General features: G+C 36.2%; 2 protein-coding genes across 5 annotated transcripts; both read right to left on the reverse strand.

Moving 5' to 3' along the window:
- Positions 1-883: 883 nt before the first annotated feature.
- Positions 884-2,612, reverse strand: LOC142168672 (chaperone protein dnaJ 20, chloroplastic-like). Its single transcript, XM_075229260.1, has 2 exons — positions 2,160-2,612; positions 884-1,328 (listed from the first exon to the last, which is right to left on the reverse strand). Exons 1-2 carry the CDS (start codon positions 2,556-2,558, stop codon positions 1,185-1,187), a joined length of 543 nt encoding a protein of 180 aa, XP_075085361.1. The 5' UTR covers positions 2,559-2,612; the 3' UTR covers positions 884-1,184.
- A 6,136-nt stretch (positions 2,613-8,748) lies between these two features.
- On the reverse strand, positions 8,749-17,532 carry LOC107802588 (uncharacterized). 4 transcript variants are annotated; one of them, XR_012698511.1, is made up of 7 exons: positions 16,781-17,532; positions 14,408-14,833; positions 13,416-13,935; positions 10,746-12,537; positions 10,158-10,342; positions 9,909-10,037; positions 8,749-9,288 (listed from the first exon to the last, which is right to left on the reverse strand). XR_012698511.1 is itself a non-coding variant. In XM_016626118.2 (4 exons), the coding sequence occupies exons 1-4, from the start codon at positions 17,346-17,348 to the stop codon at positions 11,115-11,117; spliced, it is 2,937 nt and encodes a 978-aa protein (XP_016481604.2). In that variant the 5' UTR covers positions 17,349-17,523; the 3' UTR covers positions 10,653-11,114. The 4 variants fall into 4 exon arrangements, 1 of the variants encoding a protein (XP_016481604.2); XR_012698512.1 differs by having other exon boundaries at positions 9,909-10,041; positions 16,781-17,523; XR_012698513.1 differs by having other exon boundaries at positions 10,717-12,537; positions 16,781-17,523.
- Between the last annotated feature and the right edge of the window lie 143 nt (positions 17,533-17,675).

Below are 17,675 nucleotides of genomic sequence, written 5' to 3' on the forward strand. Positions count from 1 at the left end.
TTTACATAGAGGGGATATACATGGTGGCCGAATTTCAGCTTCTTTTTTCTAGGAAATTTCGCCCACACGAAATTACTATTTTCGGATATTATTTGGGTAACACAGTAGAAAATCATGAAACGTTCGAGGATCATGATTGTGCGGGTGGTGGAGATTCCATTGAAAAGTTATGGAACTGAAGGCTCACGTAATAGAAGAGATATATTCACGCTTCAAGAGGTAACCCGTGAAACCCCGTATATGCTAGTTTTCTAGATTACATGTGATTTTGATACTGGGATTGCTTCCGCTACTTATAATAATCTATCATCTACAAGAGAAATATAGCTATCAAAGTCAATAGTACAACAGTAACGCATATATATATATATATATATATATATATATACACACACACACACACACACACACACACACACACGTTACCTATACAAAAATGGAGTGTCCATTATCTAATCAAGAAAGCAACGCAACAATAACAATAACATCAATAACTATGCCAAAATTTCAAACGATCAATTGAGGTCAGTTATATGAATCTTCATTGACCATATTACTCTATTAAGCTCATCGCAGGCCAACATTATACAGACAAGAAAGCAATACAAAGAAAGCGATCGATGCTAAGTCAACGTACATACATAGCCAGGGCAGATTTATAGCCCAAATCACGGGGCACGTGAACCCATGCTCCAAAAAGCTTAATGGTGCAATAAATTGAATAATACGTTATTTATTATCTAGAGGAATAGGGATCAATTCCCACTTAATAATTTTTTTTATTTACCTTTTTTAGTGGTACACTCATGTTGAAGAAATCCTAGATCCGCCTATATATGTAAATAGCAGAAAGAAAGCAAATGGCTCGAGAAATAAGAGAGCGTTAAGGTTAAATAGCATCTTGATTCAAATAACTCTATGTACATATACTAGTTGTCCTCTATTTAGTTACAACAACAGTAACATACCCAGTAATATCCTATACCGTGGGGTCTGGTGAGGGTAATGTGTACGCAAACCTTACCCCTACCTTGTGAGGATAGAGAGGCTGTTTCCAACAACCATCCGCTTAGGTTATCCTCTTTGGTTATTATCTAATAAAAGGAGAGACCAAAAGAGAGAACATAACTACTCTATATACTGCTATATATATAGAAAAATTTACATAGCAAAGGATTTGTTGATTATAATGATGTTTCATTCCTTTGTCTGCGCATACGTGCACCCCAAGACATATTGTTACCAGAATCCTTATGCATGTTTCTTCTCTTTAACTCTGATAACTGAGATTGCCAACAATTTTTCCATTCACCTTTGTCCGCCTTTGACTAAAAATGTATAAAGAAACCATATTAGCAAAGACAATATAATAGAAGATATCGAGAGTAGATAAGTCATGGATATATATCATCTTACAATAAAATTCAATTACATGAATGCAAAAATATGATCTCTAAACAAAAATATCAATAATGTTATATAGATGCCCAGAGCCCGCAAGGGCAGAGCTAGGTGAGCAGAGCTAGGTGAGCGGAAGGGGTTTCAGCCGAACTTCCTTCACCGAAAATTATACTGTATCTGTTAATTTTTCTTTTTATGTATATATAATAGATGTTGAATTTCCTCAGCTTCTTCGTGTGTTTGCATTTTTATTTTTTGAATTCTCTAGATAAAAATTCTACTTGAAAAGTAATTGGTCAGAAAAAAGTGGGTAACTTTAAATAATGGTAAAAATAAGTTGGTCAAATAAGCTTTTAAGCTCTTTTTAACTTTTTTCGATGTTTGACCAAGTTAAAAAATACTTAAAATAAGTTTAAAATTACTTAAAATAAGTCAAAAATAATAAGGTGCGCAATCCCAACTTATTATTTTTTGGCTTAATAGTTATATCCACTCAAAAAAACCATTTTTTTTTTTAAAGGTAATCCAAATGGGCTTTAAATTTGAACCTTTTCTTTTGGAAAATTTGTACACGTGGGGTCCACCTAGTGGATGCAAGAAAGGACTTGCTCAACGACAATGATATAAATGAACAGTAGTTTAGCAAAACCAAATTTAGAACAATTTGAATAGTAGAAGAACAAATTTGAACCTTTTTACCAAAAATTAAATTAACCAAAAAAAAATGGCAAAAAAAAAAAAAAACAAAAAAAACCAACCTCATCATTCTGGTACCTCCTACGAGCAGAGAATGAGAAAGCAAAGTGAAGGCCTTTAGACATGTCTTTATCATACATAGCCTTTAACTTAGGATCCGATAATGTTTCATAAGCTTCTTGAACCCGAATAAACCTTTGGGTATATTCTTCGACCCGACCCGGAGGTGAAACATCTGGGTGGTACTTTCTAGCTAACTGCTTGTACGCTTGTTTAATTTCGGAAAAAGATTCAGTTTCTTGAATACCCAAAAGTTCATAAAAGCTTTTGGGCTCAGAAATTTCAATCACATTGTTTAGCTTTGAATGCACTTTTAAAGAACCAATTTGGGTTTTTAGAAATTGTGGATTTGATGGGAAAAATACCTTAGGATTTGGGTCTATTGGGGTTCTTAGATACATTTGTTTTTGCTGTGTGTGTGAGTGAGAAAATGGATTGAAGTTTGAAGTTTATGAGAAGTGTGAAGGTGTATATATAAGGAAGAGTGAAGGGTATTTGTGTCATTTTACTACTTTTAAAATTTGATTTTCTATAAATTAATGCCAAAAACTTAATATTGAGACTATAGGCGGATCAAGAATTTTAAGAAGGTGGTACACTATTGCGAAGATGTGGATCTTGAAACATATTTGACAGGTTTAACTTTAGTCTCTTACCCTAGACCCACTATACTCTTGAAATTATAGGTCAAAATTATATTCCTTTTGAAATTTTATTGATTTTCATGTATATATTTATACTCTGCATGAAAAACAAAACCGTACAAAATGGGAATTATATTGAACCGTCAGTTTCACTTGTAGAGGTGCACTCAATAATTATTGCACCATAGGAGTTCATGAGCATGGGTGCACGCACATATATTTAAGTAATTTGAAGAAATATAACATAGACGACTTCTATACAGTTCACATTTTGTTTTTGCTTTTATTCCCCTGGCATATTCACATTTTCTAAAGTATGTCAAATATCATGTCAAAACTCTATATAAATGCAAGATTTTTGTTAGTTCAGTTTTTACTAGAGTTGGAAGTGTTAAAACTACAAGAAACCAGTTTTTTTTCCTATCTAAAATTTATTATTTCTATTACCTAGCTAATAAGTAAATTGTAAGACAATATATGTAAGTGGAGTTTTAATTATCTATGACCAATCACTTGATTTTGACTCCTGTGATATTTTTACCTCTACAAGACTACAACTACAAAATTCAATAGATAACTTTAGTATGAGCACTTTATAAATCGTTTAGAAATGTTGGTCAATATTGGTGCCTTGGCAAGAGTTATTATTAAAATAATTTTTCTCTGTAAATATTAAGAGAAAGTCAATTGTGGTTTCGTACGTTTTATTTCCGACAACATCTCTCTGTCTTTTCTACGTGGATGGATAAGATCTCACTCCAGTGGTGGAACCAAGATTTTTATTAAGGGAAGTCAAAATATAAAGAAATAAATTTACCAAGAAGTCAAAGGGTGTCATTATATAATATATATACATATGTTTTTTTAAAATTACCGAGCTAAATAATATAATTTTCCGATGATGGGGTGTCGGTTGACACCCCTTGGGTGAATGTTGCTCCACCACTATCTCACTCCTCTTAAATGCAAAACAAAATACAAAATTTTGAACATGATTGTGCTTCATGTTTGTATTATTTTAAAAGTTTTTACTTGTTTAGCCATATTTTAGCCCGACTATAGTTTATGGCCAATTAAATTTATTTAAAATCAGCTTGATTTTGCCTTCTGTGGTACTTTATCTCTAATATTACAAAATTCAAAAAATCACTTTGTAAATTGTTCAGAAATATTGGTCCATGGTGATGACTTAGCAAGATCAATTCAACCTTATTCAAAATCTCTAATTCGAGCTTTAATGGAGAAATTTCTTATAAAAAATATTTTCTCCTTTAATGGACCTTTGAGGTAATTAATACTTTAATAGCACTGGTTAGTGATTCTGAATACCAAATGAGTATACATAAATTTTTTTATACATTGAATAAATTTTGCACCACGCTAAATATCAATAGAGAGTAAATTGTACGTTGTACTGAATCTTTTGTTTCTGGACAATGAATATGACATAGGAAACTTAGTGGCCACATTCTGTGTCTTTTTTACGTGGATGGATAAGATCTTTACTCCTCCAAATTGCAAAACACAAAAGCCAAAATATAAAAGCTGCCCATTGACAAAGAAATATCAGTGTGCAACTTAATTTGGATAAGACCATAACTTATAAGACAGTTAAATGTTTTTTTTTTTATGTATACAAGAAATTATATGCCATGAAAAAAAAGGATATAAGCGGAGATGCTCTAATAGAATTGTGAAATATACTACCTTATTTTGAAAGGAAATACTAAGGAATCATTTGGTACGAGGGATAAGGGATAATTAATTCCGAAATTAAATTTGAGATGAATTTATCCTTAGTTTGAACAACAATAACAACAACCCAGTATAATCTCACTAGTGGGGTATGAGGAGGGTAGTGTGTACGCAGACCTTACCCCTACCCTGTGGTAAAGAGACTGTTTCTGATAGACCCTCGGTTCTCTCCCTCCAAAAACTCCCCACCTTGCTCTTGGGGTGACTCGAACTCACAACCTCTTGGTTGGAAGTGAAGATAAAATCATGATATAATTAATTCTGAAATTAATTATACCGGAATTATAATTTTTTTTAACCCCTATAAAAATATGAAATAATTAATCATGGGATAACTTGTTTTTCCAGCCAAACTGATCCCTAAAAGTTTTGCGAATCTCGGCAGTTATAATAGTTGTATGTGTGCTAACAAACTAATCGAAAAGCATGTCCAAACATTATGGATATGATTTATTAAAAGGAGACAAAACTGATCAACTTTCTTGGACAAATTTCAGTTGTCGTAAGTAAATGTTTTTTTGGTTAGACAAACACGTACAAGAAAACTATTTATATATAAAAAAGTTATAACAGAAATTGTTACTTTTAAATTGTGGCAAGTTTCATACCTACAATATTAAATAAAATATAATATATATGTAGCAGTAAATCAAATATTTCATATTTGGCCAAACGAAATTTACATTCGGTAATTAACTATCCAAAAATGGACCTTTAATCGAGAATCAGGTCTAATTATTGTTCCAAGAATCTCTTGGAAGAATCATGAATTAAGTAAAAATAGACTCCCAATAATTCCCTTCCTTTAAGGGACTCTTTATTTTATTAAGGTAAAAAAATATAAATTTCATTCAAAAACTCTACAAAACTCTAAAAATATTAGTAGAATATACTATGTGTGTATATATATATATATTTGGCAAAATGACCTTCTGGCCACTTATACGTATCAGTTTGCCAATCCGATAGACAAACTTATATCTTTTTCATTTTAACACCTCAACTTGACGAACTGAATGCAAATAAACACTTCCGATTGAATGTGGTGGTCACTCGCTATGACATGAATGACACGTTATATCCTAAGCTTTTTATTCTTTGACATGTGTAAAATGTAGGGCCCACTTTTTAAAAAACGCAACTTACCAAAATTTAAATTTATTTTCATATTTCTTTTCTTTCATCTCTTCCTCTAACCTTCTAAGACCTAACCTTCAACCATTAGTGAAAATCATAAATTGAATATAATAATAGTGCTAAGGAGGTGTTCAAACTGGCATAACTTCAAGAATGCGGGGAATTGTCACCATAAATGAAAATAAGTTCTGCCGGATTATCGATCTTTTCTTCCAAACATTGGAGAATATTTCAGGTGGGGTTTGCCGGAGGAACGATCCATATAAAACAGTTTTACTTTTCTATAAATTTGATTTTAAATGTTTGAGAAGTGTTTGTAGTGTATTTGGGTGTTATCTAAGAGAGGTGGACAGATAGGCAGTCGTGGTGAAGTGTTTTAGGCCATAAGCTCCCTCTTTTATGGTAAAATATGATGATGACCGCGTCCTTATTTTTGTGGTGGTGCTTGCCGACTTTTTCCGTCTGCGATGGGTCTTAAATTTAAGGTGATTTTTAATGGACAATATTGAAAATAGAGGTTTTTATAGTAGACTTTTTTCTTAAAAATCCTTTCCGAAGATGATGGAGTGGTATTGATTTGATGGAGTTGTGGTTGCTTTTTAAAGGGTAAGGTTGGAGAGGAGAGGTTTGGTGGGCGGGAATGGGGGCCGGCGGGGAAAGAGCAAAAATCGAGAGAAGGGGAAAAAGGAGGGTAACGGGGAAAGAAAGGTTGGGTAGGCGTAGGGGTAGGGAGTATATTTTTTTCCTTTTTCTTCTTTAGGAGCTTTTTGTCCTTTCCTTTTTTAATCTTTTCTTTTGTAATTGTTTTCTTTTCCCATTTTTTAATATTTTTTCAGCCAAAATTCTATTCTGACGCGCTTTATTATCGTGATTGTCACGCACTTTGGCCGCATAAACCTGTTGTTGCTACATAAGCGTAGTCAACAATCAAACATGTTTATTAGCATTCAGTTCGTCAAGTTGAGGTATTATAATGAGAAAGATATAAGTTTGTCTACCAGATTGACAAACTGACACAAGTTTAAATGGCCAGGAGACCATTTTGCCTATGTATTTTATGTGCATCACATGTATATTTATATATTATACAAAAATATTATGTAGTATATAATGTGTATTTTAAGTGCATCACATGTATTTTTATATATTATACTTAATATATAGTAATATATAATGTGTATAGGGAACTAAGATATTTAATATCCAGAGATTTAAATTATTTAAAAAATAAATAATAAGAAGATGAATCATCAAAGAACTGAGAGATGGTAGAATTGTGAACTTTTTTGAGAAATTACGGTAACTTTATGAAAGAGGGAGAAGGTACCAAATAAAGAACATTAACGTAATTAATGTAAGGATAAAAACGGATTGCTTGTTTTGTGGGGCATTAGATTTTTTAAATAACCACATAATCTTTCAATCCAGCTAAAAAGGTCAAAAAAATCTATCATATTTGAAATAAACAAAGAATGCTACTATTTATGAAAATAGTCTTTAAATAAGGAACAATGATGTAAAAATCTCTTTAAATTGATATTTAAGTGGACCAGGCCATGATTTCTTTAGTCGTGCTGCTAATCCATCTATGGTGGCTGAACGAAAATTACCTATACGGCTGTCGCTAAACATAAATACAGCCCTTTTTTTAACGGACATTTTAAGTGTAAAAGCTCCCCTTCTATCGAATGAATTACGTGCAAATACTCTTGGTTTAAAGCTCTATTCCAATTAACATCGAAAGTAAAGGAGACAAATAGAACTAACAAATTGGTGACTTCGTATGCCATCATGCATTATCATTCAGCTTCCAGATTTCTCTATTCCTAAACCTCTTAAGCACCCAAAACAGAGAAATCCAGACAATGAGTAAGACCAAGACTCGCCCGGGAAGAAATTTAGGACCCGTTTGGCCATAAATTTTGCCAATTTTTTTGTCAAATACATGTTTGTTCAAAATTTTATCCATATTTTGACAAATTCCCAAAACCCAAATTTTGGCCCAAAATATTACCATCACATTTTTTAAAAATTGCCCAAACTTTTGCATTTTATAAGAGTCTAACCATTTATTATTTTGTAACAATACTACTTCGTCTTCTCAGATATCTAATAGTTTATTATGTAGTTCATTATAAAAATAATAATTTTGTACTAAATTTATTTATGTTCAGGACCATGGTTCGTGATAATGACAATGAATGTTATTGATGAAGGTACTGTTGGATATTTGTGATAGTTTTTTAAAACCTATAGGTATAAGTCATATTTCATATTTTTTTTTAAAAGTAAAATATGTTTTGAAACTAATGTCCAAACACATTTTCTATCTTCAAACCAAACTTCACCCAAATCAGATTTTTCAAAACAAATTTGAGAATCTATGACCAAACGCTAGCTTAGTGTGGCCCTTCCCCAGACCCTGAGTGGATTTTGTGCACCGGGCTGCCGTCTATTATTAAAAAACTAAAAACAAAAACAGATAAATCTCTCATAACATACTGCTCAAATCCAGAATGCAGTTGGGCCTAGAAAAAAATCTTGATGCCATTCATTCATATATATATATATATATATACACACACACATATAACGGATATATAATCACAAAGTTTCTTTTTATGGATTGTGTATCCTCAGTGCTAGCACGACACGTAAAACAAATAAATATTCAACTAAAACAGTTAACACTATAAGTCTATAACCCCAATTCACGAACAAGATGAAATTTAACCTGACAAAATTTCTGATGTTCTTCAAACAGAGCCAATGAGAGATACTATATCGATTAATTTCTCCCATTGGACCACGCCAAAGTATAGTAACCTCCAGAGATAATTTAATTAGTCCATAATAACCTAACACACCACAAGCATCTTTATGACTAAAGGGATGGGAACATCAGAAATTCCAGGGTAAGAATCAAATTTTACCCTAAAATTAATCTGACTATCAGGGATTGAAAATGGCATCAGCCAACACCATTTGTAACCAGAAGACAAGACGACCACAATGGCCCACTGGGGAACAGGTAATTTGACAGGAAAGAAGGTTATAAGAGGGTGAAACTTCTGTATTGAAAACTTTAACCTACAGAAAGTGTCTACACTGAGCTATAATCCTTGTTAAAACAATTAAAGCATACAACATACCCTGTATTATCCCACACCGTGGGGTCTGAGGAGGGTAGTGTGTACGCAGACCTTACCCCTACCTTGTGAGGATAGAGAGGCTGTTTCCAATAGACCCTCGGCTCAGGAAAGCATAAGCACCACATTAAAACAATTAAAGCATCCTAACAGAAATAAATTGTGGAATCACCAGCCAAAATTGATGTTTCCTCGCCTTGCTGCTTGTGTCTTTTTGCTAGTTATATAATCCTTATAGAACCTCCAACCACCAGCCAAAAGAAAAAAAGGAAAGAGGAAAGCAAGGAAGAGAACAGAGAAGCCAGTTGGAAAGATGGGGAAGAATAAAAGTGAAAGGAAAGAGAAAAGGGGGAGCGAGGAAAGGGAAGGAAATGAGAAGTGTGACATCAACCACATCTAGTTTGAGAAACAGGATACAGCTCTCAGTTCCATACATCCAGCACCACCTAGAAAAAAAAAAAGGAAAACCGAAAAAAGAGAAAAAGACAAAAAAACAAAAAAACAGAAAACATGATGGGCAGATATTCTTCAGACAGTTAACAAAGAGTGCCTTCAGAATGACTAATGTAGGCACCATGAAAGAATAGGAGTCAATGTAGCTATTAAAAAGGTATAACTTCCACAATCACATACAAGATACAGATCAAGCAATTGTCCAGATTAGGTTTTTCATACAACGAATATAGCTTCTATAGTAATAGCATGCTAATAGCAAGTTCCAACACACAGTGCAAACATGGACTTCATAGAAACCATCCCACCAAATAAATGGCTTCACATTTTCTGTTTTTCTAAAGCCTACTGTTTTTTTAAGTGGCAAATTTTTCCTAATATTTAAAGTAATTGCACGAGGTTTCAATTACCTTTATTAGTGTAAACCGTGAGGGACACTAAGCAACTAAAATACAAGCAAGAGAGCCCAGATAAACCACCTGTTAGTCATTTAGACTGCTGCGGCTACTTAATAGTGTGTGAACTAGAGCATTCAGCTATAACCACCAAGTCTTCCAGCTATTGTGTTTGCAAGGGTAAAAACTAGAAGCTAGTGAATTCAGCATAATTTTACCTGTTACGGAACAACAATTGAGTTTCACCAATTAAAGAACAGATATGAGAATATCTGTTCATGCTCGATTCAGGGAGCATCATGATTCTACTGATCTCAGCAACACCTGGTTGCAATAGCCTTAGCAGCCTGCCTAACCAAACATTTTCAAGGGAAAAAAAGGAAAAAAAAGAAGGGGAAAAAAGAAGAAAATGAAAAAAGGCCGAAGAAAAGATGAGGAAAGAAGCAATGAATGTGAAGATTAACCACCTTAAACTTTAACATATTTCTTCATCCAAGCAATTTTCAGCCAGCATTCTCAATATATTTGTTCCAACAGCAGCAATGCCCTCCCATTTAAACAACCAAAATTTTCAATTGCACACCTTCAAATACAATCAGATATAACTGTGCCCATTCATTTGATAAAGCGCCGACAAGAATCAGTCCACAACCTGCATGTTTTTTGGAATTTAACAGGCCCACCAAGCCACTAAATGAAAATAAAATTGGTGATCCTCCTACAGAAATACCAGCATCTAATTCATCATTGCAAAGTAGTACATAAAATCACAAGACATCTAAGCTACTTCAGAAGAAACGTTTTTTCAAACCCTTTATCAATAATTCACTTCAGTTAAGGGTACAGTTAAGAGTACAGTATATGAAGTCATAAAGCTCAAGGACGTTCAAATTCTTCAAGTGGAAGGCATAATTCCCTCACAACAAAGGGCATCTGATATACCTTCCGTCACAGTACTGAGATTACTAAAAGGATAAGGAGTAATTAAGATCCTTAAACAGGCATACACAATTAAGAAGTTACTACCTACTGATAGAGGTAAAAGTTCACCATACATGAGGCTCAAAAAGTAGTTCACAAGAAACTCAGCACAGTTGATCCAAGATGGTGCAGAAGCAAGCTTGATATTCAATCTTTCAACTAATGCTACTTCACTTTCTGCACATGTTCCACTGAAAGACCTGCAAAAGAAGCAAAAATATGCGTATTTGTCATACAAACTGCAGCTAATTCACTCTAAGAGATCTTGCTCATCAAAAGGAGTCAATCTGTGTCCTGCGGTCACTTTCTTCCAAGGCACCTTCCTCCTCAAAACCTTCCATGTTTTCTGCAATGATAAAATAAAATGTTCACAAGATCAACAATCACAAGCCATAACCCATAGATTCAGAAACTCTTCGAATTGGAAGCTATCTGTAGCTGGTTCACATTCCCTTAGCAGGATCTTCTTCAATCAAGCTAGCTTCACTTATTCCATTATTACTGTCATGCCGCCTGGAACTTTTCTGGTGACCCCTATGACCTCTCACTTCATCCTTTATGGTTTCATCTTCACCTGATCCATGCCTACTTTCAGCAGATTTTGATCTAGAGCGTCCCCTGTGTCTTGATCGTCGGTCATCGGAACGCCTTGTAGACTGTTTACTGCTGTGCTGCTTATCATCAACAGATCTTGACCTGGACCGTTTTTTACTACGACTCTTTGACTTCTCTTTTCTGCTCTTTTCCAATTTATCACTTGAACGATGTTTTTCTTCAGGAGATCTGGACCTTGACTTTGAATGCCTTCTACTTCGATGCTTTGGCTTATCTCCTTTACTTTTATCTAATTTATTACTTGAGTGATATTTCTCTTCAGGAGATTTGGACCTTGACTTGGAGCGCCTTCTAACGTGATACTTTCTTTTATCTTCTCTGCTTCTGCCAGAACGATGCTTCTCTTCTGGAGACCTGGACCTGGAGGTTCTTCCATGCTTTGACTTGCTTTCTTCCAGCACTTCTGGTGACATTTTCTTCTGTGCATCCTCAACAACCTGTGGTGATGCTGATCTTCCCTGATCTTTCTCTTCAGGAGATTTGGACCGTGACTTGGAGCGCCTTCTAGCATGATGCTTTCTTTTCTCTTCTCTGCTTCTGCTAGAATGCTGCTTCTCTTCTGGAGACCTGGACCTGGAGGTTCTTCCATGCTTTGACTTGCTTTCTTCTGGGACTTCTGGTGACATTTTCTTCTGTGCATCCTCAACAACCTGTGGTGATGGTGACCTTCCCTGGTCCTTGTGCTTGGCTTTTTCACCCCTGCTTCCTTCTAGCTTATCATCAGACTGATCCCTACCTTCAGCAGACTTTGATCTCGATCGCCTGCTATATTTTGACTTTCTTTCACCATCTTTTGGGGATGACCTACTTCTTCGTCCATGTTCAGGAGATAGTGACTCACGGCGAGAAGCTCTACTTGTCTTGTGTACTGGACTTTCTCGGCGGCGTTTTGGTGAGCCTAAATCAGCACGGTAAGATTTTCTAGTTCGAGGACTTGTGCTCCTACTTCGGTTTCTCCTTGAAACAGGAGAACGGCGATCATAGAATCTAACAGAATCCCGCCTTCTTCCTCTGTCACTAGCATATCTAACATCCCTATATGACCGCCTTTCATCTTCATAGCCTGAATAACGACGGGATCTTACCGGTGACCTTGATCTATAATCTCTTGATCTCCGCGGCAGAGGAGAGAAAGAGCGGGATCTCAGTCTTCGCCTATAACTTATTGGAGATCTGGACTTAGATCTTGATCTGGATCGCGATTTGGATGGTGACCTGGATCTTGACCTAGCACGATCAGCAGATGGTGACCTGTGGCAGTTCAGCTCATTAGTAGAAGTCAAATACAGTTAAACCAGCAAATAATGGTAATGAAGACAAACTCTATACACATTCGGACATCTGGAGACAATTCAATTCTAGAAAAAGAAATTGTCATCTTCCTAGAAAAATTGCTCCAGATTAACATTTCTTCCCCTTGTTTTTCCATAATAAGGTACAACCACTACTAGGTATACATTAAAGCATCTCCTGCAGAACCGAAATAGATTATGCAACAATTATTCAAGCTTATAAATTTTATGTAAACTATGCTCAGGAGCTTCACTAAGGAAGCCTTGTGCTTGGTCCTCCCCCATGCCCACCATTGCAAGACATATGATACTTGGGAGATTCAGTAGGCCAGGTTCATACTTAGGTTCCCCTCCTAGAATCCATTTGCATATAACTTATACAGCCAGTCTAACAGTGGCCCCAAAAAGAGAGCTGGTGAACCGTATTATTTTAATTGTGCCATCATGCAAAAGAAAAATTCAAATCTAATTAAGCAAAGTAGGTCCTAAACTTGAATTTGGTTTCGAGTTGCCTCTTTATCCGTCAAGTTTAAAGACATCCAAGGGGACGCTTAATGAGTCGCATGACTCACAACTATGTCTATTAAGTAGTCAATTATCATCAACGGATTGAAGATAGCCAGCTACATGTCATCATTCTTGGTATCTTCAAGTATGGGTATTCATAGCTTACACTCACTTAAAGCTGTTTCACAAACGCAGGCATGATGATGGTCTTCAGGTGTAAAAAGTCCTACTACTAATGGCTAACCAGCTACTCCTGACAGCAGTTAGATGAATTACCAAACACATAAGATAGATTATAAACATATGAGGGAAATAGTTCAGGTGACATACTTGGCCTTGTCATCAGTTTCCTTATCATCAGAAAGCAGACCATCAGCTTTCAACTTCTTGGTTATTTCTGCAGCTCTTGCGGCAGCCAAATCAGTGGCACTCTTCATGGTTGCAGCTCGATTAGCTGCTTGTTGCGCAGTCATAGCTTGCTGCATTAGTAGGGCCTGTTGGAACTGCATCTGCTGCATTGCTACTGCTTGCTGCATCATCAAGGGCAAAGAGGATGAACCCATTGATGAATTTAAAACAGCTGGCTTTGGAGGAAGTTGCTTTGCCATTTCAACATTTAAGGGCCGACCACCAACTTCTATGTTGTTCAACGCCAAAGCAGCAGTTGCTTCTTCAGGTTTTGAGTATTCAATGTAAGCAAAATGTTTGGATTCAGTAATGCTACAATCAACGATTGTACCACAGAAACCAAACAGTTGTTTCAACTGATCCACTGTCAGAAGTGGGCTGAGATTGCTGACTTGCAGAGTTCTTTTAAGGGAATCAGCCTTTCCATCTTGGTCACCTGTTCCTGAAGGAAAGGAACGCAAATAGCAAAAACAGTAAGAATGAGGTACACTTTTATGGACACCTAGGAGAATGTGTTATATGCTTTCTACGCATCATCTATTGAGATGTGTAGGTTAAGCAAGTAACAAAGAAAAAGTAGTAAGAGACTATCTGGAAGGAGCAAAGTACATTTCAGTCTTCTCTTTTAAGTTATAGCAGCAAACTATTTTGAAGAATATTATTTGAGTAAGAAAAGTTTATGGATCACCGCCAGTTAACCACCAAATATGAATTACTTATTGGACAATAATGGGAGATAAAAGTAGCAGACAAATTTCAAGAATCAATGTTTTACTGGAGTAAGAAAATTTTAAGAATCACTCACAATAATTCATCAACAAATAGGAAGAATTTATTAAAATTTTAAGAATCACTCACAATAATTCATTAACAAATAGGAAGAATTTATTGACCATGATGGGAGCTAGAAATACCAGAGGAATCTTTTGCAGACTGAGCTTGTGCATGCGCTTGAAGAGCTTGAGCAGCAACAATTGCCTGAGCAGCAGCCATTGCAGCCGCAGAAGGTGCCATGGGCACTTGACTAAGAGTTCCCATACTGGTAGTCGCAGCTAGAGCAGTCATTAGAAGATTGTGAGGGGGGTGATTGAATTTGCAATCAGTTTTTGCACACCGTCCGTAAAGGTATTCTCGACAAACTTCCCCAAGAGATGCCCCAATTCCAGGTAAAACTACTCCTCCCGAAGCTCCAGGAACAATACCTGGTATCATCCCGAGCAATCCTGGGACAGCCCCAGATACAGAACCAGAATAGTTTGGCATATTAGGCATGTTCTGGTTGACCATATTTGGAAAATTGGTTGATGGTGCTACACCCAATACTCCACCAGTAGTACTACCTGCATGATATAAATAAAATATTAAAATTTTCAACATCTAGAATACGATGTTGACTTTTCTGCGTTCACTTAAGCAGAGTGAACACGTGCTGCATGAGAATCAAATCCAAAACACCCCCCCTTTCCTTCCACATCACTCTACTGTTTTTTTGTTTTTGTTTGACACAGTACCAGGCTCGAACTCTTGACCTAGTGGCATGAAGAAGACTCTCTCAACCACTATGAACAAGAACGACGGGTATCCATGTCACTCTACTGTTATTTCATTAAACAGGAGGATAGACTTCAACTTGAGAAACAAATATTTTATTATTTTCTCAAATATTCACTGCTATCAAATAGCAGTGCATCTACATTTTCTCGCCAATGCTCTGATTTATTTGTAAGGTTTGACTCTTCTATCATTTTTTAAAAGAATACAACAGTAGATGTACATACTCATGGAAAGGGACAAATATGATCACACAAGAAGATAAAATTCTATTTTGGGGGCAGAGTAGAATAATTAGGGGGAAGAGGTAAACTGGATACAATTCGAGACTACTGATGGGTGGTGAAAATTGTCCCCAAGGTGAAATAATATAGTCCACAATTACATTGAGGTGTTACTTGTTTAGTTCTTACTAAGCAAAATCTCAATTTAACACCAAACAGCTTTGTTAAAAATGGAAAACAGAAACGGGTCTTTTTTTAAAATAGAACTTTGCTAAAATTGGAAAACAGAAATGGACTTTAAAACATCACAGGTAGGAGCCCCATAAATATTAACTTACCAATTTATTAAGACCAATACAACAACTAAAGGAACTCAACAAGCCATCCGGATAACCACAGGAATTATCAAGACAAACCAATTAAATATAAGGTAACAATTGAATTGACCAATCTCAATCAAATGGAAACCTCATCTCAGCAACTCCATTGATACTAGATCAAAAATAATTCAGCTTCTATTCTATAGATATGTGAAGTCTTTGAGCAGCTAGTTTGTGGCCTATTTGGTTTGGATTATCAGAACTATTTTGACTATTGGATGGTTTACTACAATGACCAATTTCATTTAGGTTATAGCTATCAGCTGCAAAGACCTTTTTTGTGGTACAATAGCCAAATAGTGATTCTGATCAATGAAATTGATTAACTTAGGTTGTACAATAGCCAAACAAGCCTTTATAAATTTACAATCCATTTACCAAAACAAATATCATAGCTTCTATGCAAGCTTGCAACCCAATCAACTATCTCATAACCACATTCACGATAGAACACAAACCAGTTACAACTCACTCCATCCCAAATCTTAAAAGTCAAATTAGATTGGTCAAAAGTAACTTTAGATGAATTTACACCTTTTTAAAAATAGTTGTAGGCCGTATAGGCGAAGAAATCGGTGCATGAACAACAACTACACCTTAATCCTACTCTAGTTCAGGCCGGATTAATGAATCCTCATGACCATTCTTCTCCATTGGGACCTATTTAATTCCAATGTTAAATAATTCAGATTTTATAATACTAGAGTATCTCTACAATATACTTTTTATGACGGTAGTGTCCCGGCCAGCTTGCATGTTGGCTATTCCACAGGATACTTGCTACTCCGAACACAGGTACATAATAACTGTGCTCACCAAGACGTAGGTAGACGGAAAAAAATCAGCTAGTGTAGGAACTCATGATTCTCCCACACTTCATTGACCACTAGGCCATATCATTGGGTGTAGTATCTCTACAATAGTTACAAATATACAAATCTCTAGACAAACTAAAAAAACTCCTCCTAGCAAATACTAAACCAAATATAAGCTTACTATTGTGACCATACCTTTACCCCAACTAATTACTAGCATCTTTTGCTTCCATTGTTTTCTATTTTTCACTAGTGAACGAAGCAAGTATAAAGCAAAAATAATATTCACAAATCTGAAGTGAAGAAAAAAAGCAAACCTGTGCTGAAGAAAACAGGGAAAGGACTACCCATGATGGGCTTCCCATTACATTCCACATTCACCATGTAATTCCCTCTCTTCTGAACAATATAACTCACTGTGTACGTCCCATCACTCATATCCTTTACTATCCCTTCCAAATCCGATCCTCCAACTCCAACACCAGGTGAAACTCTAACCTTAACCTGGGCCCCACCATGCGGAATCTTACGACCGTCGAAATCCTTCGTGACAACAGTGAACGTCGACGGAGCACAAGCCGTTCCGCCGGCGATCCCGGTGCCGGCGGCCGTGCATTTGGTAGGGTCAACCGGACCGATCGGCTTCTCGGCGAGCCTCTTCTGCTCGTACTCCTCATCATCTTCGTCGCTGTCGGATGCGGCGGCGGCGGCCGCCGCCGCGGCTGAAGCTTCGACGTTTTTGAATGTGGCTTCGAATGCAGCTTTCGCGGCTGCGTCTTTCTCCGCTTCGCTCTTCAGCTTCGCTTCCTCGGCTTGCTTCACCCATATTGACTTCACCGCCGTCGTCGCCGCCGTAATCGCCGTTGAATTGCTTCGGTCAGCCATGTACTACTGTAGCAACAAATGTCCTAACCCTAAATTTTGTGAGGGATGTCCGGGGTAAGAGAATTTTCATAAAAGGCCGAAGAGAATAGAAAAAATAAGAGGTGCAAATGTATAAAAACCTCAAACTTTTGGACTCGTATAGGATCTAAAGAAATAGCAGTACTTAAATAAACTATTGAAAACTATAGATTATAACCCTTCTATCTAAAATAAATAGCGGACTAGACTAGGAACCCGGTTTTAGAGGAACGGTTTAGTCATTTTTTCGAGGATCATGAACCCGGTTTTAGAGCCCTTGCGCTAAGCCGCTAATAATCTTAAACCCTT

Source organism: Nicotiana tabacum, chromosome 14, assembly GCF_000715075.1.
Source record: "Nicotiana tabacum cultivar K326 chromosome 14, ASM71507v2, whole genome shotgun sequence".
Lineage (NCBI taxonomy): Eukaryota > Viridiplantae > Streptophyta > Magnoliopsida > Solanales > Solanaceae > Nicotiana > Nicotiana tabacum.

Coding starts and splice junctions, on each gene's coding strand:
- LOC142168672 (XM_075229260.1), bottom strand. CDS start 2,558: ATGTATCTAAGAACCCCAATAGACCCAAATCCTAAGGTATTTTTCCCA. Junction 1,329..2,159: donor GGAGGTACCAGAATGATGAG/GTTGGTTTTTTT, acceptor ATACATTTTTAG/TCAAAGGCGGACAAAGGTGA.
- LOC107802588 (XM_016626118.2), bottom strand. CDS start 17,348: ATGGCTGACCGAAGCAATTCAACGGCGATTACGGCGGCGACGACGGCG. Junction 14,834..16,780: donor CCCTGTTTTCTTCAGCACAG/GTTTGCTTTTTT, acceptor TATATCATGCAG/GTAGTACTACTGGTGGAGTA. Junction 12,538..13,415: donor GAAACTGATGACAAGGCCAA/GTATGTCACCTG, acceptor GAACTGCCACAG/GTCACCATCTGCTGATCGTG.